The following is a 23,238-nucleotide window of genomic DNA, read 5'->3' on the forward strand; positions in this document are numbered from 1 at the left end:
GCGTAGCAATGAGTTAATAATTTTTTACATTTCAAGTTGTTAATGAAAACATTTTATAGCCTTCAGACAGTTAAATATTCTAGTACCTCAGATAACTAAACTTATATAAATTTGCCTGTCAGTTTCGTATTTTCATTTCATAATAGCTATGTGGCTGTCGTGCCTGGGCTTTTATCATTGTTTCCTAGAGGCAAGGTCAGTGTTAGAAAAATTGTGGAATGTTCCCTTGGCATTATTGTGATAAGTAAACAGCTACTATTTATAGGGTCTCATATTTTGATGAGCAAATGAGATACCGTGCTTGGCTTACCATAAAAACACAGATGCTTCTAGACTCCAGTAGGGAGGCCGTTTGCTCACAGCATCTGTTTTAGTTGGCCAGCCACATGACTTTTACAGATTTTTTCACTCTTATTTAAAGGACATCAACTCTTTGACAAGTAAACAAGTTTACAAATGAAAAGGTTAACTTAGCATTTTGTAAATTTTTACATAACTTTGGCTATATCAATTCTGTGTAATTTTGAACTATTAGATAATTTTATTTAAATTATATCACTTCCCAAGTAACCTTGAAATGTCCTTTGTGTCCATGTTCTTTGAATTGTTTATTCTGAAGTTGGGATAGATTGTATTGATCTGTAAGTTCATTTATTCAACAAATGTTTAATGAGCACTGACTGTGTGCCATGCCCTTTCTTAGCCCTGGGAACCATAGATCCGAGCAAGATGTAGTCTCAGTCCTTGAGAACCTTATGTCTTTTACGCAGTGTAAGCCGATAATAAAAATACAGTTAAGTTCTTCCATTTGACCTTTATCTTATAGGAGGAGAAGATATCTAGGAAGGTCTTCTAGAAAATGTAATGTCTGAGCTGAGAAATTGTAGAATAAGTAGGAGTTGGCTGGACAAGGGGCTCAGAGTTAGGGAAGAGAGGAATATAAGAGAAAGAAGTGGGACTTCCCTGGTGGTGCAGTGGTTAAGAATCCGCCTGCCAATGCAGGGGACACAGGTTCGAGCCCTGGTCCAGGAAGATCCCACATGCCGTGGAGCAACTAAGCCCATGTGCCACAACTACTGAGCCTGCGCTCTAAAGCCGGCGAGCCACAACTACTGAAGCCCACACACCTAGAGCCTGTGCCCTGCAACAAGAGAAGCCACCGCAACGAGAAGCCCGCGCACCACAATGAAGAGTAGCCCCCGTTCGCTACAATTAGAGAAAGGCTGAGTGCAGTATCGAAGACCCAGTGCCACCAAAAATAAATAAATTTATAGGATAAAAAAAAAAGAACTTGAATGTCATAGAAAGCAGTTCTGGATTTTGCAGGGCCTCGGGGTTAAAATATTGAAAAAAAAAAAAAAAGAAGCTTGTAGGTGAGAGAGACCCCAGGGTAAGAGGGAAACAAAGTTCTGCACACTTTGGTCAGGTGGCTGGTCAAACGGTGACCATGGGCAAAAATACTATCTCATTCGGAAAGCAAACTTATGACCTTATTTGTGTCATGTTCTAAATTAGTGATTTCATAGATCTCATACACAAAATATGTTTTGATCCTATATCCCCAGTATATATACCTATTTATTTTTAAGTGATACACTAATAGTTTATATACATAGTAAAACATACACAAAAAAGGATGAGCTAAAGATGAACTGTAGAAAATTCTCTTAATTTTATTTATTAATAATTCAGAAAGCAAGGTGATGCTTTACTATTCTTTAAAATCTAGGTTTAATATTTTGTGATACAGCTATTCAGAGGTCTATTTCTAAATTCAGGTTTTTAAAAAAAATAAATTTATTTATTTATTTTTGGCTGCGTTGGGTCTTCGTTGCTGTGCGCAGGCTTTCTCTAGTTGCGTCGAGTGGGGGCTACTCTTCACTGCAGTGTGCAGGCTTCTCATTGCGGTGTCTTCTCTTGTTGTGGAGCACGGGCTCTAGGCGTGCAGCCTTCAATAGTTGTGCCACGCAGGCTCAGTAGTTGTGGCTCTAGGACTCTAGAGCACAGGCTCAGTAATGGTGGCGCATGGGCTTAGTTGCTCTGTGGCATGTGGGATCTTCTCAGACCAGGGCTCAAACCCATGTCCCCTGCATTGGCAGGCGTATTCCTAACCACTGTGCCACCAGGGAAGCCCTAAATTTAGGGGTTTTTTGTTACTTGATTTTAATGGCCATCAAAGCATAGATAAGAATGGGGGAAATTTAGCTGTACTTTTGAAATTCCCCCAGATTGTGTACCATTTATGGAAATGTTTTATTGAAATGTGTGAAATGTGGTTGGTAAATTTCCATCTATTAGTTTTTCTTGCAGACTAATCAGAATGTATTGTACTTTTATAGTACTAATAAATGGGTTCAAAAATCATTGAAAAATCATTTAGATGGTTTTTTTAAAGATTAGAAAAGTTTGTTTCTAACTTTTTAAAGCATTCAGATATGAGAGTTTTTATTTCTTGCTTGTTTTTAGGTAATATACATTGTTTTCAATAGCAGAACCGCTTAGCAATGGAAATGTTTCTAAGTAACCATTTTTGAAATGTGCTCTATTCGTTAGCACAAGGTATTTTTTACTTTTTGTTTTTGTTCATTTTTATCTTGTAGGAGCAAGGTGAATTTTTCTTTTCTTTTTCTTTCTTCTTTCTTTTTTAAATATCTTATTGGTAACACTTTACCTTTTGGTAACCAGTGAATCCCTATATGGTTTACAAAAAAAAAAAAAAGATTTTACACTGCTTCCTGGCCTTTTACAGAGTGTAGGAAAGATTCTATATTGTAAGGGTCTTGTTTTGATAAAGTTGACCTCAGTGACATCATGAAAGACATGTGCACACCTTTGGCTCTGACTTGTATGCAGCAACAGTTTACCTGTGAATGAAACAGTGAACAACTTTCACTTAATGTGCTGTCTTTGTAACTTTATTCTGGAATTATTCTTTTTATTCCAGTCAAAACAGCCATTCCATCAGTGGTTGCAGTTTTCCCATAAAGCGTATTGTTTCATTTATAGCTTAGACTATCTTTTTAGTACATCTTTCCTTTAGTGACTCGCAAAATTGTAGTTCTTGGTGTGTTTTGCAATTACCTAGCAAATCTTCTAAGATGAAAGAAATAACTATATTTTGATTCAACTATATAGCAGACCTCCTACACTCTATAATATGTCCTGATATCTTCAGCTCTTTAGAGTTTTCTAAGAGATTTTGGCTATATTTACCAATAAAAGAATACTAGTTTGTCACCATTTTATTTTCCATGTATCATTTTAGTCATTTTTACTGTGGGTCATAGCTTCTTGTCTTTTCTCTCAGGAAACCTTAGCAGTTTCAACAGTTATTTAACTTTAATACAATGCTGTGAATTGCTAGATTCAATAGGATGTGACTTTAAACATAGGTCGAAAAATTAGAGAAGTTTATCTCTTCTGTGAATACTGAATTTTTAAAGTCCTGGCAGATTATGAAGACTTTATTAGTGTCATTAGGTTATATCTTAAGGCAGAATATACACTTAGCATGGGGTTCATCTTTAATAAAAATGGGTATAAATAAATATAAATAGAAGAACTGATATTTTTTTCTTATACCCCAAAGGATTAGCCAGCAAACCCTTCAGGTGCACATACCCCACTTTAGAGACCACTGCTCTGAGCAACTGGGATAGCTGTATTGAAACTAGCCTTTTATTAAAAACAAAAGCAAGGCAAAGAGTAGTTTATTTTCCTCTATAAATTTGTATTTGGGAGACAAATTTAAGAAGAATCAGCTTTGGCTTGAGGTTTGAAGAGTGAGTACGTTAGTCATAAACAGACTATGAGTGTCATATTTCAATAACTAGGAAACCCTAGAGGATGGTGGAAGGATTATTGGTTACATACATTATATGAAGGAATGTTTTACTAGTAGCTGTTGATCAATGTTGATCAAAAGGACTGTTAATTGCTATTTTATTTTAAATATACCTGTAATTATTTTTGCTGGGAGGTATTTGGAAGATAGCTTTTCTTAGTCTGTAGAAGAAATGGTTCATAGCCACTTGAGATCTCTCATGGAGAGATACTTTCTCAAATGTATTGAATTTACATCATTGCATTTTTATGTCAAAATCTCTTTTTTTTGGAAGAAATGGAACACCAACTCAAATAAGCTTGAGCAAAAAAGAGTTTATTGACTCGACCAACTTTCAGAACTGGTCTCAAGGGTTTTAACTTCGTTGTCAGGTCTGAGTCTCAAGGTGTCTGTCTGTGTCTCTGTTACCTTTGCTTTCTCTGCGATAGTTTTCTTCTTTTAGAGCAGAAAGGCTTCCTTCGTGTGGTGGTGATGCGAGGGAGAGTGCCTTTCTTCTAGCGCCTGTCTGTATAAAGTCCCGTGGATGGGATAGTACTCTGTGTGATTGCACGTGTGCTGTGATTGGCAGGCCCACAGAAGCACGTGGAATGGGGAGGGAGCAGTTTCGGAAAGGCAGGGTTTATTGTTACCACAGAGTTAGGGGTGCTGGGGGTCAAAAACAGTAAGCGTTTACTACAGGTGATGGGGAATAGAGGACAGGGAAGCATAAAATATTCTTTAAGAAAATAAAAGGTGACTTAATTTTATTTTCCTAATCATTGATTCTTACAGAGTATGCAAGCTGCAAGATGTCCTACAGATGAATTATCTTTAACTAACTGTGCAGTTGTGAATGAAAAGGATTTCCAGTCTGGCCAGTGAGTATCTGACTTTGTTTTCTTCTAACCTGCTAAATGGTATTTTAGAAACTTCTAGAGAGTCCTTATTTAATTAATTAATTTATTTTGGGAAACGTTTGAGTATAATTTTTTAATTCCTCTTGCTGAATTGGAAAATGGGAGATGAGAAAGAGTCATGTATTTACTGTATCAAATTTTGATAAATGTTTTCTAAATGATACATAGTTTTTTATATATAACTTTATTTTTCCATTGGTTTTCTTAGCAGAACTAAACATACTGGATATATGAATCATATATAGCATAGTCATTAGGTTTTTGGCTTTGAGTCAGATTGTCTGAGTTTGGATCATGGTTCTGCCAATTATATACTGGGTGACCATGGGTAAGTTATATACCCTGACTGTGCCTCAGTGCCCTAATCTGTAAAATGGGGACGGTGGTACTATCTTCCTCAGGGTGTTTGTGAATATTGAGTTACACAAATAAAGCACTTAGAACAGAGTCTACCACATTAATAAGTCCTCAATAAATATTAGCTGTTTTGATCATTATTACTATGATAATCCAAGAGATATGAAAATTGGAAGGTGCACAACAGTTGTAGAATCTTTACAAGCATTTTTCACTGTCATTTATTTTTAACTGATTCACATCACCATTGGCAGAACTTCTAAGTACCCTGCTACCAAGTTCATTGCCACCCATGTGCTTCTAAGGTTGGTGGAGATAAGGACATGAAGGGGCTGTTCCAGAAGGCAGACTAGGGGAATGAGGAAGGAAGTGAGATTTTAACTGAGCCTTTTTCTGTTTCTAAAGCTATCTGAGAAATACATGAGTTTCACAGGGTTAGAACTGCTAATCATCTGTGGTTTTCTGCTTCAGAGTAAAGGGCTATACTACATAATTGTATTAACATTGTTTCCAGTCCTAAAAATTCTGTGATTCTAAGTTGAACATAGAACTTTCTACATATAAACTGCACTACAGACAATCAGTGTGAGAATATGCTTATGGAATACTTTTATGTGTTAGATGTTCACTGTACACATGAGGGGGTTACTTAAAAGTATAGTAGATACAAGGAACTTGTGTCCTACTGACAAAATGATATGTATAGAAACAATAACCATTAATATTTTTAAAATTATAGCATTCTAAAAGATAACATTTAAAAAGATAGTGCTATTGTAGCAGAGTTTGAAGCTTCTGTCTCACACACAGTCCTTGGTAGTTTCTTGGTATAGGAGATGATCGTGAGATAACTATAGTTCATCTGTTTACAGGTAACTTCTGAGCAGGGTGAATTAGCACAAAATGCTTTGAAATAGTAAATATTGATATCTATATGGAAGCTGATATATTTTGTGAAAATTTTTCATTTTTACCACCTTTTTAATATTACAGGCTGTTACTATTTCAACCTGTTGTGGGAATCTGCAAAGAGATTTAATGAATAGTCCTAAAAACTAACTTTTTCTTTGACTGCTATATCCTGGCTTTATTCTATCTTTGGTTCTCCTTCCTTTAGTCTAGTTAGAATGTGAAATAAGTCTCAGGAGAGGAAATTCATCTAATTTTTACTTAATATCAAGTAAATTACTGTCTTCAGTTTTATGTAAACTGGAAATGCAATGACGTTGAGGTTTTGGATGGTATGTACTCTCTTGAACTTGGTCCTGATTCTGCTTGATGTCTGTTTGGCCTGAGGTGGTCCTTATTCCTGGAAAACGTTTTGAATTGCTGACAATTTTTGGAAATGAAATTTGTGGTCCTGTTTCTTCCGGACTCATATAATGCCATGTTTCCACCCAGTACTCATCAAACATCATTTGTTGGAAATGAGCACATTTGGAATTGATGTTCTTTATTTCCTTTGACGTGGAGTATTGACTGTGTTTCTGTCCTTTAGGCACGTGATGGTTAGGACCTCCCCCAACCACAGGTATACGTTTACACTGAGGACCCACCCATCTGTGGTTCCAGGGAGCATTGCATTCAGCTTACCTCAGGTAACTCAGGAATTTATTCTCTTCTATTCTTGAAAGTCGTAGAAGAATCAATTCATTTAAAGCAAGCTGTGTCACACTGTAACTGTATTGATTCATATTGAGGAAAACCATCTAGGTATTATGTAAGGGATTAAAAGATATATTCTTAATTGCCAATTTTAACTGTGTCTACCTTTTATTGCCTTGACTTTTTCCCCCTAATTTAAAAGAATTCTGCAGTGATATCAGCTATCAAAGTGTCAAGTTATTTTAATGTTAGCTCACAGGGTAACAGAAAATGTATAAAATATATAAAAATAGCATTTACTTCTGAAATTGACATCTAATAGTGATTTTAAAATGCAATGATGTTAGGCTAAAGAATATGATATGAGTAGCTGTTATCTCAAATTACAACCTTGCTGGGCTTCTGTAATAAGTGAAAGGATTATGATTACATTTATAACCGTTGGTGGATTCTATGGAGGAGAAATTCCCTAGCACTATTGCAGGCACATAATATATAATGTAGGAGCATCGCCAGTAGGAGTCTGTATCCTTTCCTCCCTTGTCACCTTACTCATGCTGCTGATCCCCAGTCCCAAACAATGCAAATGCGACCTTTACCTCCTTGTAGTATGCTAATAAGCATTGATTTCTGCCCTCCCACACCTGGAGGTTTAAGGAAGGAGATCAAACACTTGTTAGGGAACTATTAAAGATCTCTTGAATCCCTCAAAAATTATGGGAAGTGTTCACTCACTGTTCCCTTTTTCTCTGTTCAGATGCCTCTCCAATATCAGGACTACCTTTCGCATTTGCTTCTTATAGATCAAAGGTTTGGAATATTCTAGAGTTAACCAGCTTTTACAGAGCTGCATTTGAGATTCTGCTGGCCAGAAATGGGGTTTCTAACTATTTTTCCTTGTCTCTGCTTTAAAAAAATTTTCCCAACATTTACTATAGGCCAAGTGCTATTCTAAGTGCTTTTGCCTGTGTTCACTCATTTAATTCTCTTAACAACCCCAAATGATAGATACTGTTATTATCGTCCTTGAGGCTGTCTCTGGGTGTAGAACCTAATTATGGCTGCTTTGTGACCCAAAGTCTGGGCTTAACCAGTATGCTACTAAATTTCCAGTTGGCCAGAAGTGGGATGGGGTACTACAGAAGACATGTGAAGGGTGGAGAGGTGGTAAGAAAGCTGGAAGGTAGAGCACTTGTTGCACATATTCAAAACGCAGCATCTTCTTAACTACCCACCACAAAATCCACAAAGTTCAGATGAGTAGACAAACTTTTGATTTCCAGTCAAAAATTATTTTTCTCACTGTTCTTTGGAGTTTTGTCAGTAACTGCTAATTTTGAATCTATACCAAGCCAGTCTTGAATTCCTGCCTGAACACAATCTGTCCTGCTTCCATACATTCTTGCCAGTCAGTACTGGGGAGAAGCTAAAGCCAAATGCCTGACACTCTTTTGGCTAGTACACAAAGAATAGTCATGACCATCTAATGATTTGAATCCCTGCTTGGGTTTCAGTATAGATTATCTGACAAGTTTTAATTTAGTTTTCATGAATTGACTGTCTTTCTTTTTGTGCTACTGTATCAAACAGTATAACTATCCACAGTACATTTAGAACGCTGGAATACCTGATACTACGAAGTCTTTCAGGAGCATTATATTGTGCAAAGGAGCATCCTATTCAGTGGTGCCAGCTTTACTGTAAAAAGGCAAAAGCTTTATATGTTTTGAGGATAGATGTTCAGGCATAAATAAACTATAGCATATGTTTCCTAGGGTGGCTGTAACAAAGTACCACAAACTGGGTGGCTTAAAACAACAGAAATGTATTCTCTCACAGTTCTGAAGGCTGGAAGTCTGAAGTCAAGGTGTCAGCAGGGCCAGGCTCTCTCTGAAGGCACTAGGGAAAAATCTGTTCCGTGCTTAGCTTCTGGTGTTGTGGACAGTCCTTGATGTTCATTGACTGGTAGATATATCACTTCAGTCTCTGCCTTCATTGTCACATGACTTTCTCCCCGTATGCTGTGTGTCCTTTTCTTATAAGGAAGCCATATTGGCTTAGGGTCTACCTTAATTTGATATGACCTCATCTTACCTTGATATCATCTGCAAAGACCCTATTTCCAAATATGGTCACATTCACAGTTGTCGGGAGCTAAGACTTCAACATATCGTTTTGTGGGACACAATTCAACACTTAACAGCCGTGTTTTGGTCTGGGAACGTGTTAATGAAATGCAAAGAAATCCTCTTTTCCTCATTTCTCTAATTTTGATTGATTTTGTGTTAAGTGTCTTTTTTTCTCTCTTATCTTACAGCGAAAATGGGCTGGACTTTCTATCGGGCAAGAAATAGAAGGTAGGTATATTTTTTTAGCTACCCGAGGTAGATTTTCTTTATGATTTTCTCATAGTTATAGATATCTGTACAATTTTCTGTTACTTCTCAGGCCATTACACTTTCATCCACATTACAGTTAGGTCTATGAGAATGGAAAGTAAATAGTTATGGAACCTACCTCTTTATCTACTTGTTATTCTATCTGGAAATTACAGTCTCGTAGGGAAAGGAATATCCACATGTTCATACCTCACAGAAGATGTACAAGTAAATTTGTGCACAAATATTACCTTTAGGAGCTCTGTGTAAAAGTGCTAAGGTGGAACAGGAGTGGATGAATTGATTGGAAAATTAGCCAGAGAAGTCTTTCTAGGCACTGGAATTTTGAGCATGATTATGAAGTAGGGGAAAAGCATGACATGATAGAGACAAGGAAGAAAGACTCTTAAGATGAGACATAACATAAATAAAAGGCATTGAGTTGGAAGCAAGCAAATCATAGGCAGTGCTCATAAGTATGTTTGTCTGACTGAAATGATTTGCCTGAATGGATTGTATTAAGTGATTAGAGTAGAGCATGAAGTTAGTGGAGTACATACTGAGATTTTTGGATTTTACACAAAGACACTTAGAGCTCCTGAGAATTTCTGAACGAGCCCAACAAAATCCTACCTTTAGAAAAGAATTCTAGTATCATTGTGGAGTCTAGTGAGGAGTGAGGAGAATTCAGGAGTGAAGGAAAATAGCTGGGAGGTTATTTGACTTGCCTAGAATTAAGCTGAATAGGACTTGGTGAAATTATGGCTATGAAAAATTTTTTTTAAAGTCAAGGTTATGTTGAAGAGGAATAATTGGTATTACATGGTGATTCCATTTTACTGTATACTGAGATATGTTTCCTAATGTCTTTGTTTGGAAAGATAAATCTGATTTAGGGTAAGGAGAAGAAAGGGTGACAATACTTAAGAAAACAATGTACTTTTTAAAATGAAATGTGTTATAAAGTCATCATAGTTCATTAGGGAAGGGCATGGAAGGCAACTTACGACTTCAGGGGGAAAAAAAGACTAAACCACTTGTGGTTTATAAACTAAGGAGCTAATAAGTAAAAACTGGAATTGTTAGTCATTGTGGCAAAGTTGCGAAAATGGAGTATGAGTCTTTTTGTCAGGTAATTTCATGTCAACTTAATGGGTTCAGTAGGGGGAGAAAAGAAAATGCAAGTGTGATTAAGTCAGCTTTTTTTTCTGCTAGCTTTTAAGACCTAAAAAAAATCATATTTATGGAAATGTTACAAAAATAATACAGAGAATTCTTATGTACTACTTTTACCCAGATTCACTGTCATTTTTTAAAATCATTTTTCTCTCTGTCCTTACTCTCTCTCTCTCTCTCTCTTTCTCTCTCTACACACACACACACACACACACACACACACACCTGCACACACCCATTTTTTTCCTGAACATTTGAGATTACGTTGCAGAAATCATTCCTCTTTACCTCTAATACTTTAGTGTGTGTTTCTTAAGAAAAAAGATGTGCTCGTAATAGTGATCAAATTCAGGAAACTTTGAAACTTTAATCTATAGTTCATATTCCAATTTTGTTAATTGTCCCAATTATCTCCTTTATAGTATTTTTCCCCTTCAGTGTGGGATCCAGTTCAGGATCGTGTATTGCATTTAGTCATCATTTCTCTAACGTTCAGTTTTCTTTCCTTTCACGATGGTGACTTTTTTTTTTTTTTTTTTTTTTTTTTGCGGTACGCGGGCCTCTCACTGTTGTGACCCTCTCCCGTTGCGGAGCACAGGCTTCGGACGTGCAGGCCCAGCAGCCATGGCTCACGGGCCCAGCTGCTCCACGGCATGTGGGGTCTTCCCGGACCGGGGCACGAACCCGCGTCCCCTGCATCGGCAGGCGGACTCTCAACCACTGCGCCACCAGGGAAGCCTGATGGTGACATTTTTGAAGAATACATTTATATAACGGGGAGTTGTTGGTCGCAGGGTACAACGTTTCAGTTTTGCAAGATAAATTAGTTCTGGAGATCTAGTTACAGCGTGATGACAGTAGTTAACAATACTGTGTTGGATAGTTAAAGTTTGCTAATAGGGTAGATTTAAGTGTTCTCATCACACACACACACACACACACACACACACACACACGCACATGGAAAGAAGATGGTTCATGTGCACTGAGAAGGAGATATATTCTCTGTTATCAGCATGTACTGTTTGCTGTGTATCCATAAGCTCTACTTTATTGATCGTGCTGTTTAGATCTTCTATATTCTTACTTATTTTTGGTCACTTGACCTGTCTTGCACTGAGAATGGTGTGTTAAAATCTACTATTAGTGTTTTTCTACTTTTCCTTGCATCTCCTGTAGTTTCTACTTTACACAGTACTTTCTGTGTTATTTGGTATGTAGATATTCATAACTGTTATATTTTTATTGTGAATTATGCCTTTTTGCATTATAAAGTATCCTTTTTAATCTTGTTTAATGTGTTTTGAATTATATTTTGATACTAGGATCATAATCCCTGCTTTTTTATTGTTTTTAATTTGCTCAAAATACCTTTCCCCATCTCTTGACTTTTAGCCTTTTTGAATCACTGTTTTAGATGTGTCTGTTGTATACAACGTAGAGTTGGATTTTGCTTTATGAACTAATTTAAAGATCTTTTTCTTTTAATAGGTTTGTTAAGCCCATTCACAGTTATTGATATGACTGCTTTGTTCTCTATTCCTTCATTTTTAATTTTTTTTGCGGTACGCGAGCCTCTCACTGCTGTGGCCTCTCCCGCCGTGGAGCACAGGCTCCAGACGCGCAGGCCCAGCGGCCATGGCTCACGGGCCCAGCTGCTCTGTGGCATGTGGGATCCTCCCTGACCGGGGCACGAACCCTTGTCCCCCGCATCGGCAGGCGGACTCTCAACCACTATGCCACCAGGGAAGCCCTCAATTCCTTCATTTTATGCTTTAGTTGTATTTATGTGGTGAGTCCTCTTTGCTATTTTTTTTATGTTTACTTTTAATTTTTTCTTATTAGTCATCCATTTTATACACATCAGTGTATACATGTCAATCCCAATCACCCAATTCATCACACCACAACCCTCACCCCCTGCCGCTTTCCCCCCTTGGTGTCCATACGTTTGTTCTCTACATCTGTGTCTCAATTTCTGCTCTGCAAACTGGTTCATCTATACCATTTTGTAGGTTCCACATATATGCGTTAATATACGATATTTGTTTTGCTCTTTCTGACTTACTTAACTCCGTATGACAGTCTCCAGATGCATCCACATCTCTACACTTGACCCAATTCCTTTCCTTTTTATGGCTGAGTAATATTCCATTGTATATATGTACCATATTTTCTTTATCCATTCGTCTGTCAGTGGGCATTTAGGTTGCTTCCATGACCTGGCTGTTGTAAATAGTGCTGCAGTGAACATTGGGGTGCATGTGTCTTTTTGAATTATGGTATTCTATGGGTATATGCCCAGTAGTGGGATTGCTAGGTCATATGGTAATTCTATTTTTAGTTTAAGGAACCTCCATACTGTTCTCCATAGTGGCTGTATCAACTTACATTCCCACCAACAGTGTAAGAGGGTTCCTTTTTCTCCATACCCTCTCCAGCATTTGTTGTTTGTAGATTTTCTGATGATGCCCATTCTAACTGGTGTGAGGTGATACCTCATTGTAGTTTTGATTTGCATTTCTCTAATACTTAGTGATGTGCTTCTTGGCCGTCTGTATGTCTTCTTTGGAGAAATGTCTATTTAGATCTTCTGCCCATTTTTTGATTGGGTTGTTTGTTTTTTTAATATTGAGCTGCATGAGCTGTTTATATATTTTGGAAATTAATCCTTTGATGATTCATTTGCAAATATTTTCTCCGATTCTGAGGGTTGTCTTTTTGTCTTGTTTATGGTTTCCTTTGCTGTGCAAAAGCTTTGAAGTTTCATTAGGTCCCATTTGTTTATTTTTGTTTTTATTTCCATTACTCTAGGAGGTGGATCAAAAAAGATCTTGCTGTGATTTATGTCAAAGAGTGTTCTTCCTATGTTTTCCTCTAAGAGTTTTATAGTGTCCAGGCTTACATTTAGGTGTCTAACCCATTTTGAGTTTATTTTTGTGTATGGTGTTAGGGAGTGTTCTAATTTCATTCTTTTACATGTAGCTGTCCAGTTTTCCCAGCACCACTTAATGAAGCGACTGTTTTTTCTCCATTGTATATCCTTGCCTCCTTTGTCATAGATTAGTTGACCATAGGTGCGTGGGTTTATCTCTGGGCTTTCTATCCTGTTCCATTGATCTATATTTCTGTTTTTGTGCCAGTACCATATTGTCTTGATTACTGTAGCTTTGTAGTATAGTCCGAAGTCAGGGAGTCTGATTCCTCGAGCTCCATTTTTTTCCTTCAAGACTGTTTTGGCTATTTGGGGTCTTCTGTGTCTGCATACAAATTTTAAGATTTTTTGTTCTAGTTCTGTAAAAGATGCCACTGGTAATTTTATAGCAATTGCATTGAATCTGTAGATTGCTTTGGGTAGTATGGTCATTTTCACAATATTGATTCTTCCAGTCCAAGAACATGGTATATCTCTCCATCTGTTGATATCATCTTTAATTTCTTTCATAAGTGGCTTATAATTTTCTGCATTACAAGTCTTTTGTCTCCTTAGGTAGGTTATTCCTAGGTATTTTATTCTTTTTATTGCATTGGTAAATGGAACTGTTTCCTTAATTTCTCTTTCAGATTTTTTATCATTAGTGTATAGGAATGCAAGAGATTTCTGTGCATTAATTTTGTATCCTGCAACTTTACCAAATTCATTGATTAGCTCTAGTAGTTTGCTGGTGGCATCTTTTGGATTCTCTATGTATAGTATCATGTCATCTGCACACAGTGACCGTTTTACTTCTTATCCAGTTTGTATTCCTTTTATTTTTCTTCTCTGATGCTGTGTCTAAGACTTCCAAAACTATGTTGAATAATAGTGGTGATAGTGGACATCCTTGTCTTGTTCCTGATCTTAGAGGAAATGCCTTCAGTTTTTCACCATTGAGAATGATGTTTGCTGCGGTTTTGTTGTATATGGCCTTTATGATGTTGAGGTAGGTTCCCTCTATGCCCATTTTCTGGATAGTTTTTATTATAAATGGGTGTTGAATTTTGTCAAAAGCTTTTTCTGCATCTATTGAGATGATCATACGGTTTTTATCCTTGAATTTGTTAATATGGCATATCACATTGATTGGTTTGTGTATATTGAAGATTCCTTGCATCCCTGGGATAAATCCACTTGATCATGGTGTATGATGCTTTTAATGTGTTGTTGGATTCTGTTTGCTAGTATTTTGAGAATTTTAGCATCTATATTCATCAGTGATATTGGTCTGTAATTTTCTTTTTTTGTAGTATCTTTGTCTGGTTTTGGTATAAAGGTGATGGTGGCCTTGTAGAATGAGTTTGGGAGTTTTCCCTCCTCTGCAATGTTTTGGAAGAGTTTGAGAAGGATGGGTGTTAGCTATTCTCTACATGTTTGATAGAATTCACTTGCGAAGCCATCTGGTCCTGGATTTTTGTTTGTTGGAAGATTTTTAATCACAGTTTCAATTTCGTTACTTGTGATTGGTCTGTTCATATTTTCTATTTTTTCCTGGTTCAGTCTTGGAAGGTTATACCTTTCTAAGAATTTGTCCATTTCTTCCAGGTTGTCCATTTTATTGGCATAAAGTTGCTTGTAGTAATCTCTTAGGATGCTTTGTATTTCTGCAGTGTCTGTTGTAACTTCTCTGTTTTCATTTCTAATTTTATTGATTTGAGTCCTCTCCCTTTTTCTTGATGAATCTGGCAAATGGTTTATCAGTTTTGTTTATCTTAAAGAACCAGCTTTTAGTTTTATTGATCTTTGCTATTGTTTTCTTTGTTTCTATTTCATTTCTTTCTGCTCTGATCTTTATGATTTCTTTCGTTCTGCTAACTTTGGGTTTTGTTTGTTCTTTCTATACTTCCTTTACATGTAAGGTTAGATTGTTTATTTGAAATTTTTCTTGTTTCTTGAGGTAGGCTTGTATAGCTATAAACTTCCCTTAGAACTGCTTTTGCTGCTTCCCATAGGTTTTGGATCGTCGTGTTTTCATTGTCATTTGTCTCTAGGTTTTTTTTGATTTCCTCTTTGATTTCTTCAGTGTTCTCTTGGTTATTTAGTAACATATTGTTTAGCCACCATGTGTTTGTGTTTTTTACGTTTTATTCCCTGTAATTGATTTCTAATCTCATAGCATTGTGGTCAGAAAAGATGCTTGATATGATTTCAGTTTTCTTACATTTACTGAGGCTTGATTTCTGACCCAAGTTGTGATCTATCCTGGAGAATGTTCCATGTGCACTTGAGAAGAAAGTATACTGTTTTTGGATGGAATGTCCTATAAATATTAAGTAAATCTATCTGGTCTATTGTGTCATTTAAAGCTTGTGTTTCCTTATTAATTTTCTGTTTGGATGATCTGTCCATTGGTGTAAGTGAGGTGTTAAAGTCCCCCACTCTTATTGTGTTACTGTCGATTTCCTCTTTTAGATCTGTTAGCAGTTGCCTTATGTATTGAGGTTCTCCTATGTTGGGTGCATATATATTTATAATCGTTATATCTTCTTCTTGGATTGATCCCTTGATCATTATGTAGTGTCCTTCCTTGTCTCTTGTAACATTCTTTATTTTAAAGTCTATTTTATCTGATATGAATATTGCTACTCCAGCTTTCTTTTGATTTCCATTTGCATGGAATATCTTTTTCCATCCCCTCACTTTCATTCTGTATGTGTCCCTAGGTCTGAAGTGGGTCTCTTGTAGACAGCATATATATGGGTCTTGTTTTTGTATCCATCCAGCGAGCCTGTGTCTTTTGGTTGGAGCATTTAATCCATTCACGTTTAAGGTAATTATCAATATGTATACTCTGGTGGATGAGGCTATCTAAGAGGCTTGTGGAAGTTTCTTGATGGGAGGGACTGGTGGAGGGTAGAGCTGGGTGTTGCTCTGGTGGGCAGAGTTCAGTAAAACCTTAATCCGCTTGTCTGCTGATGGTTGGGGCTGGGTTCCCTCCCTGTTGGTTGTTTGGCCTGAGGCGACCCAAGACTGGAACCTACCAGGGCTCTTTGGTGGGGCTAATGGCAGACTCTGGGAGGGCTCATGCCAAGGAGTGCTTCCCAGAACTTCTGCTTCCAGTGTCCTTGTCCTCACGGTGAGCCACAGCTGCCCCCCCGCCTCTGCAGGAGACCCTCCAACACTAGCAGGTAGGTCTGGTTCTTTCTCCTATGAGGTCACTGCTCCTTCCCCTGGGTCCCGAGGTGCACACTAGTCTGTGCCCTCTAAGAGTGGAGTGTGTGTTTCCCCTAGTCCTGTCGAAGTCCTGCAGTTAAATCCCACTAGCCTTCAAAGTCTGATTCTCTAGGAATTCCTCCTCCTGTTGCCAAACCCCCAGGTTGTGAAGCCTGTTGTGTGGCTCAGAACCATCACTTCAGTGGCTGGACTTCTGTGGTATAAGTGTTCTCCAGTTTTTGAGTCACCCACCCAGCAGTTTGGGATTTGATTTTATTGTGATAGCACCCCTCCTACCGTCTCATTGTGACTTCTTCTTTGTCTTTGCATGTGGGGTATCTATTTTGGTGAGTTCCACTGTCTTCCTGTCAATGATTTTTCAGCAGTTAGTTGTGATTCTCGTGTTCTCGGAAGAGGGAGTGAGGACATGTTCTTCTACTCCGCCATCTTGAACCAACCTCTTTGCTATTTTTTAAAATTTATTTTGGTATTTAGGAATGTTTACATTTTTGTTTTAGTGATTACATCTGCACTTATACCTCTCGTAGTGCCCTTAGTATTTCCTCTTTTTTTCCTTACTTAACCTTTTCAAAAAACTGTCCTGTCCGTTCTAAATGATATCCTTTGACTCTCATCTATTACCTATACAACAGTTAACTGTAATATTCTGCCTTCCCCTTTCTCCTCCCATTTTGTTAATTGTTTTCTTTTTTTTCAAGTTTTAAGTCTTCTCTTTTTTTTTTTTTTTTACTGGAAGAAGCAGATTTTTAAAAATTGAAATATAATCGACATATAACATTATATTAGTTTAGGTATACAACATAATGATTTGATATTTTGTATACATTGTGAAATGCTTAACACAATAAGTCTAGTTAACATCTGTCACCTTACATAGTTACAGCTTTTTTTTCTTGTGTTGAGAACTTGTAAGATCTACTCTTTTAGCAACATTCAAATATGCAGTACAGTATCACTAATTATAGCGACCATGCTAGTTGATTTCTGTCTATAAGAGCATGGTATTTTCATGCTGTTCTTCCACGTACGACCCCACACTTGTTTTAGCCTTAACTCTGCAATTAAATCTCTTAAATGATCATGATCAGTCCTTTTGCCAGTTTCTACTTAGTTGGATAAATTGAGTAGATCCCTCCAGGAAGTATAAATGTGTACAGTGTTTCCTAAGTTCTTGAATATTCAAACTAATTTTTTTATACCTTTGATATCTTAAGGACAGCTTGGCTGGGTATAAAATTCTTGGCTTGTTTTCTTCCCTTGAATTTCTTGAAAATAGTGCATCGCATTGCTTTGCTTTGTATGAAACTCTTGAAAAGGCTGATGCCGGGCTTCCCTGGTGGCGCAGTGGTTGAGAGTCCGCCTGCCGATGCAGGGGACACGGGTTCGTGCCCCGGTCCAGGAAGATCCCACATGCCGCGGAGTGGCTGGGCCTGTGAGCCATGGCCACCGAGCTTGCGCGTCCGGAGCCTGTGCTCCGTAACGGGAGAGGCCACAACAGTGAGAGGCCCGCGTACCTCAAAAAAAAAAAAAAAAAGGCTGATGCCAGTCTAAATTTCTTATCTTTATAAGAAATTTGATTTTTCTGCCTGGGAACGCTGAGGGTTTTTCTGTCTTTAAATTCTAATATCTTTAATTAGGATATTTCTTGGAATTGGTCATTTAGGATCAACAAACCAGGTATACAATGCTTTGTTTCAATATGTAGATTTAAGTTTTCTCTATTTCCAGAAAATTTTCTTAGATTATGGTTTTAAGTATTAGTTCTGCCCCAGTTATTTTGATTTTCTTCTCAGGAGCTCCAATTATAAATGTATTTTAGGCCTTATCAGCCTGTCTTCCATTTCAACTACTTTCTCTCTGTTCTTTGCAAATTCTTTCTTTGCCTTATTTTTACTACCTTGGTTATTTTCCTGTCTTTATTCACTGCCTCTTACTAAATATTAATTTGAATCTGTTCTCCCATGGGCACTTTGTAATTTATTATTCACTTCTGAGTAGTTTGTCTTTTTCCTCAATTTCTTTCCTGTGTTTGATAAACTGTCATTGCATTTCTTTTATTTGTCTATTTCTGGTCTTAGTTTTTAATCTTCTGATTTTAGGTGTTTTGTTATATGTCTGAATACTTATTTGAGGATACTTAATTTAGTTTAAAATGTTACATACATTTTCTATTTCATAGTTGATCTTTTTAGGGAAGATGCTTCATGAGCTGAAATGCTACAATATTTTGTTACTATATTTTATTTACAGTAACTTTGTGGAGTTATTTTTTTCTGTTTCACGTGATTTGTAGACAAAATTACTAGTGCAAGAGCATTCTTTTCTGTTAGTGCAGAGAAGTGCAGTTTCTTTAATAAGGAATAATGGTGAGGTGGAGGGGGAGGTAGAGAGGTTGTTTGGCATAGCTTATTTCTCTTTGGTTTCTGCATGATCCTTAATTTTCCTCTCTTACTGCCTTCTTCCCTTCATTGCCACATCTCAAAGGACACCATCCCTTCTCTATTTATCTGATTCTTTCCAGTAGTTCTTTGATGCTGCCACTTCCAGTCCTACTTACTTTCAGGTCCTTTCCCTGTACCTGGAGTCATGGACTACCAAGTCCCAAACCTGTGTGTAGTGTTTTGGCTTTTGGTGTTGGACTTTCTCTTTCGAGGGGTGATTTTGTCTATATTTTCTCTATGTAGTGCTCTCCCTTCTCCTTTATTTCCTCAATGGGAGCTCTGTCTAATTTTGTTACATATTTCTCTACTTTCAAGTAATTTGAGTTTCATGGTATTCTCTGTCTCCAAGTAATGCTGAAGGTATGGACGTATGTAGCATTATTTGTTCACCTTTTTGTTTCCACGGGGTTTTAGGAAGATGTGTGGGAATGTTCAGATTCACATTCAGATCCTCTAGATCCAGTGCTTTTGAAGATATTCAAAGATATATTAACTTTAAACTGGTTGAAAGAAAACAAATACTGAAAGCAGTTGCTTGGAACACATTACGAGGTTAGTCTGTCTGTAGTCGAGATGCCTGAGAAGAGAAGTTGGTAAAGTGGAAGGAGAGAATATCTTGTTCCTCATTTAGGAACATGGCAACTTATACTTTTTTTTTTTCTGAGTTAGAGGGAACTTAAATACTGGGAATATCTTTATTTGGCCTTTTCTTTGTGAAAGTAGGATGAGAGAGAAAATTTTTTGACTTGGATGAAAATAAAGGAAATTACTTTAGATATAGGTAGCTGGTAGTTGCATAATTAGTGCTTTCTAAACTTACCTCAGTGGAGGAGTTTGGCGCCAAAGGGAAGTAGGTCAGTTCCTGAAGCCAGGGTTCCCTATTTGTGGACAGTGGCAGAAATAAAAATGAACACTTGTTAAATCTAATGAGGAAATGGGTGTGTAAGTAGCTTAGGTTTCTAATTTCCTTAAACTTTTCTAAATATAGGGTGGAGTGTGCGTAAATTTAACTTTTAATGCAGATAAATTCTGTTGTGAAGAAGTGAAAATTCAAGATGAAATGAGAAATGTGTTTTGTGGCCTGAATTGTGTTTAAAGCATTCTCCTGCTACCAGAAATGCTTATCTTAATTGTAAAGTCAGTTCTTTAAAAGGCAACTCAAACAGACCTAATGGGCAAAATTATAAAACTAAGTGTTCAGGTGGGACTAAGGTGGAGTAAGCATGAGGCAAGGAAGGATTTGGGGCCCTGAGTGATGTCATGATGTAGCATAAAGATAGAAAGCTGGTTCAGTGTAAGTAGAGATGTAGGCAAAGAAAGGGTAGGAAGTTTGGTATGAAGGGGAGTGCTAATTCAGAGATTCTGAACAGGAGTTCTGTCTGCAAGGAGACATTTTTTTTAGTCAAGTCAATGATTTTAGTCCTCAGACTAAATCTTCTTAGAAGAATCATTGTCTTCTTTCCATCTGGAAATGCCATATTTTAAGTACTGCATACTGATGTTCAATTAGCACATGTTTTTTGCCCATTACCTGTCTTTGTAATGTCTGTTTATTCAAAGCATTGGCTATAATTCTTTTGTTTATAAAAATATTTTTTATTAGTCTGACATTAAAATGCTATTAATCATAAAATAAGAAAACATTCTCAACCTTCTGGCCCTTTGCTTCTGGTTGAAACCTTCAGGGCATCTGTCCCTTTGGGGCTGATGATGGTGCTGGCCATGGTGCTGCCTATGAAACTGTCCATGGTACTGTTCTAGCATTTGAAATGATAACAGCTTGGTCTTTTCTGTTTAGGAACATTGACCTTAAATTAAAATGCATTTGAAAACTATAGTCAGTGATGATGGTATTTTAATACACTTATTCAAAGTTCTTGATATAAGGATGATGTACACATGTATAAATAAATATATGTATATATATATGCATACATATATATGCATTATGACATTCTGGAATTGTTTTGGAGTCTTTAATGCACAAAATGGTATTATATTGTGCACGTCTTTCTGAAGTGTACTTTTTTCACTCAATATTATGTTTTAATGGACCATCTGTGTTTATTAAATATACATCAAGTTTTAATTTTAATTGCTATACATTATTCCACATTATGAATATGCCACATTTTATTAATCATTTCCCTACTGATCAGCATTTTTTAAGTGTTTGACTATTAGCAATAATGCTGCAGTGAACCTCCCTATAAATCTCTCTTTTTTTTTTTTTTGCGGTACGCGGGCCTCTCACTGTTGTGGCCTCTCCCATTGCGGAGCACAGGCTCCGGACGCGCAGGCTCAGCGGCCATGGCTTATGGGCCCAGCCGTTCTGCGGCATGTGGGATCCTCCTGGACCGGGGCATGAACCCGTGTCCCCTGCATTGGCAGGCGGACTCTTAACCACTGCACCACCAGGGAAGCCCTATAAATCTCTTTTTAGACAAATGTTCAAGAGTCTTTCTGGGATAGACACCCAGAAATGGAATTGCTGAATCACCTTATTCCTTTTCACATTATTTCATCCCATAAATATCTTCATTATTTGGGAAACAACTAAGCTCTCTTGCTTATGAAAGTTACTCAGAATGTAACCTGTACTTTCTAGGAAATGTTAAAGAACAAAACACCCAGAAGTGGAGGTCAGAGAGTATTCTGAAACTTTCAGCTGAGATTTGAACTTATTTTTCAATCTTCGGTGAATTTCCCAACCCTCACCCTGGCTTTCTTTGTTATTTTGCTTTTGAAATGTTTATCTTTAAAATATGTGTGTCTCCTTTATTATGGCAAACCAAAATATAAAAATATGATTACTCAAGCAATTTCATTCAGAGGATTTACAGAAAATCCTTTTACATTCTTCAAGTGGCTAGACTATAAGAGATAAGTTTAGAACAGAAATTGAGTATGAAAGGACCATAAAGATTTATCTAGGCAGTCTTATTTTACTGACAAATCAAGGCACAGAGAGTCTTTTAGTTACTAACAGACTCTGTTGAAGCACACAGACTCCAAAGCCCCTTTGTCTTGCCTCCTTTGTTTTTAGCATGGAGACGATAGGTATTTTGCTGCTGCTGTTTCATTTAAACAGTTCATGAATATATTAAGCATCCTACAGACACTGTTGGGTGCTGTTAATACAAAGAAGAGCTAAAAACCTGGCCTTTGTCCTGTTATACATGTAGAACTTACTGTAGTTCCCTGCATATCATAGGTGCTCAGTAAATATTTCTGTAGTATTAAAAAAAGAAATGTTACACTCTGTTGCTCTGGAGGAAATCCCTCTAGTAAACATTTTTTTTTTCCTCAAGGTTTTTGTGGGTGTGTGTGTCCTACATTCTAATTTGTTAGGGCAAAAGAGCTCACACACCTCTCACCTTAGCTCTTTCTTGTGTCAAACAAACATCTTGTTTGGAAACAGTATGTTATGCCAACTCCACTGGGACTTCCCACTGTCATTTTGTCCTTTGTTTAATGAGAAGGAGGAAGATGCAGAGGCTGCGTAGGGAGGGCTGTGATTTCCCTAGAAGAGTCAGGTGAGGGGTAGAAGTATAGGAGAGTGCTGTTCAGTATGTTCTAATTAAGTCAGAGGGAAGAACATCTCTAGTGGTTATTGTTATTTTTAAAAAATCTGTGCTTATGTGTCTCTCCAATGAAGGCCTTGTAAAATCCCCTTTTGGTCAAGTTCTGTTATAATTCATTTATATGAAACTTTTAGCTACTTGAAGCACAGCAAGTATTTGGTGTCTCTGTGATTTAAAAAATGCTTCTTTTTTTCTCTAGTGTTCTTATATACATTTGACAAAGCCAAACAGTGTATTGGCACAATGACCATCGAGATTGATTTCCTGCAGAAAAAAAGTATCGACTCTAACCCTTATGATACTGACAAGATGGCCGCAGAATTTATTCAGCAGTTCAACAACCAGGCATTCTCAGTGGGACAACAGGTAGTTTTAAATTTTCTTTCATTTCTTTCATTTCTAGACATTCTAATCTCTGCAGTTGTGGAAAATTAATTCTGTTTTTTAAAAACTGAGAGGAGCTTTGCATGTGAACAGCTATATCTAAGATGAATGATAAAAAGTGAGGGAAATATGTTTGCTGAACCTCTAGCAGTCTGTTCAGGAAAACTCTAAAGTAGCTTTTAGGTTACAGTGTCATATATAATTACAGCAGCTTTTCCTTCTGTAAATTTGGAAATACTATAGACATACATGTCTCAAATTTCTTCTTATTGTGGAACATTTGTCTCTGGATGTCGTTCTCTTTTACTGATATATTTCTGTAGAAAAGTAATTCTTAACTTTTTTGGTTATGAACTTCTTTGAGAATCTTAAGAAAATTTTGTGTGTGTGTGTGTATGTATATGTGTGTGTGTATATATATA

The 23,238-nt window shown here is 37.0% G+C and overlaps 1 protein-coding gene across 2 annotated transcripts in view; it reads left to right on the forward strand.

Moving 5' to 3' along the window:
- Positions 1–23,238, forward strand: part of NSF (N-ethylmaleimide sensitive factor, vesicle fusing ATPase) — a 155,432-nt gene that overhangs the window by 20,963 nt on the left and 111,231 nt on the right. For both annotated transcript variants that reach the window (XM_024760811.1, XM_024760810.1), the window contains exons 2-5: positions 4,616–4,701; positions 6,596–6,695; positions 9,020–9,059; positions 22,632–22,798. In XM_024760811.1, the coding sequence (XP_024616579.1) occupies positions 4,616–4,701; positions 6,596–6,695; positions 9,020–9,059; positions 22,632–22,798 (393 nt within the window). The remainder of the gene's footprint in view (positions 1–4,615; positions 4,702–6,595; positions 6,696–9,019; positions 9,060–22,631; positions 22,799–23,238) is intronic.

The sequence above is a fragment of the Neophocaena asiaeorientalis genome, unplaced genomic scaffold (assembly GCF_003031525.2).
Source record: "Neophocaena asiaeorientalis asiaeorientalis breed wild unplaced genomic scaffold, Neophocaena_asiaeorientalis_V1.1 scaffold30, whole genome shotgun sequence".
Lineage (NCBI taxonomy): Eukaryota > Metazoa > Chordata > Mammalia > Artiodactyla > Phocoenidae > Neophocaena > Neophocaena asiaeorientalis.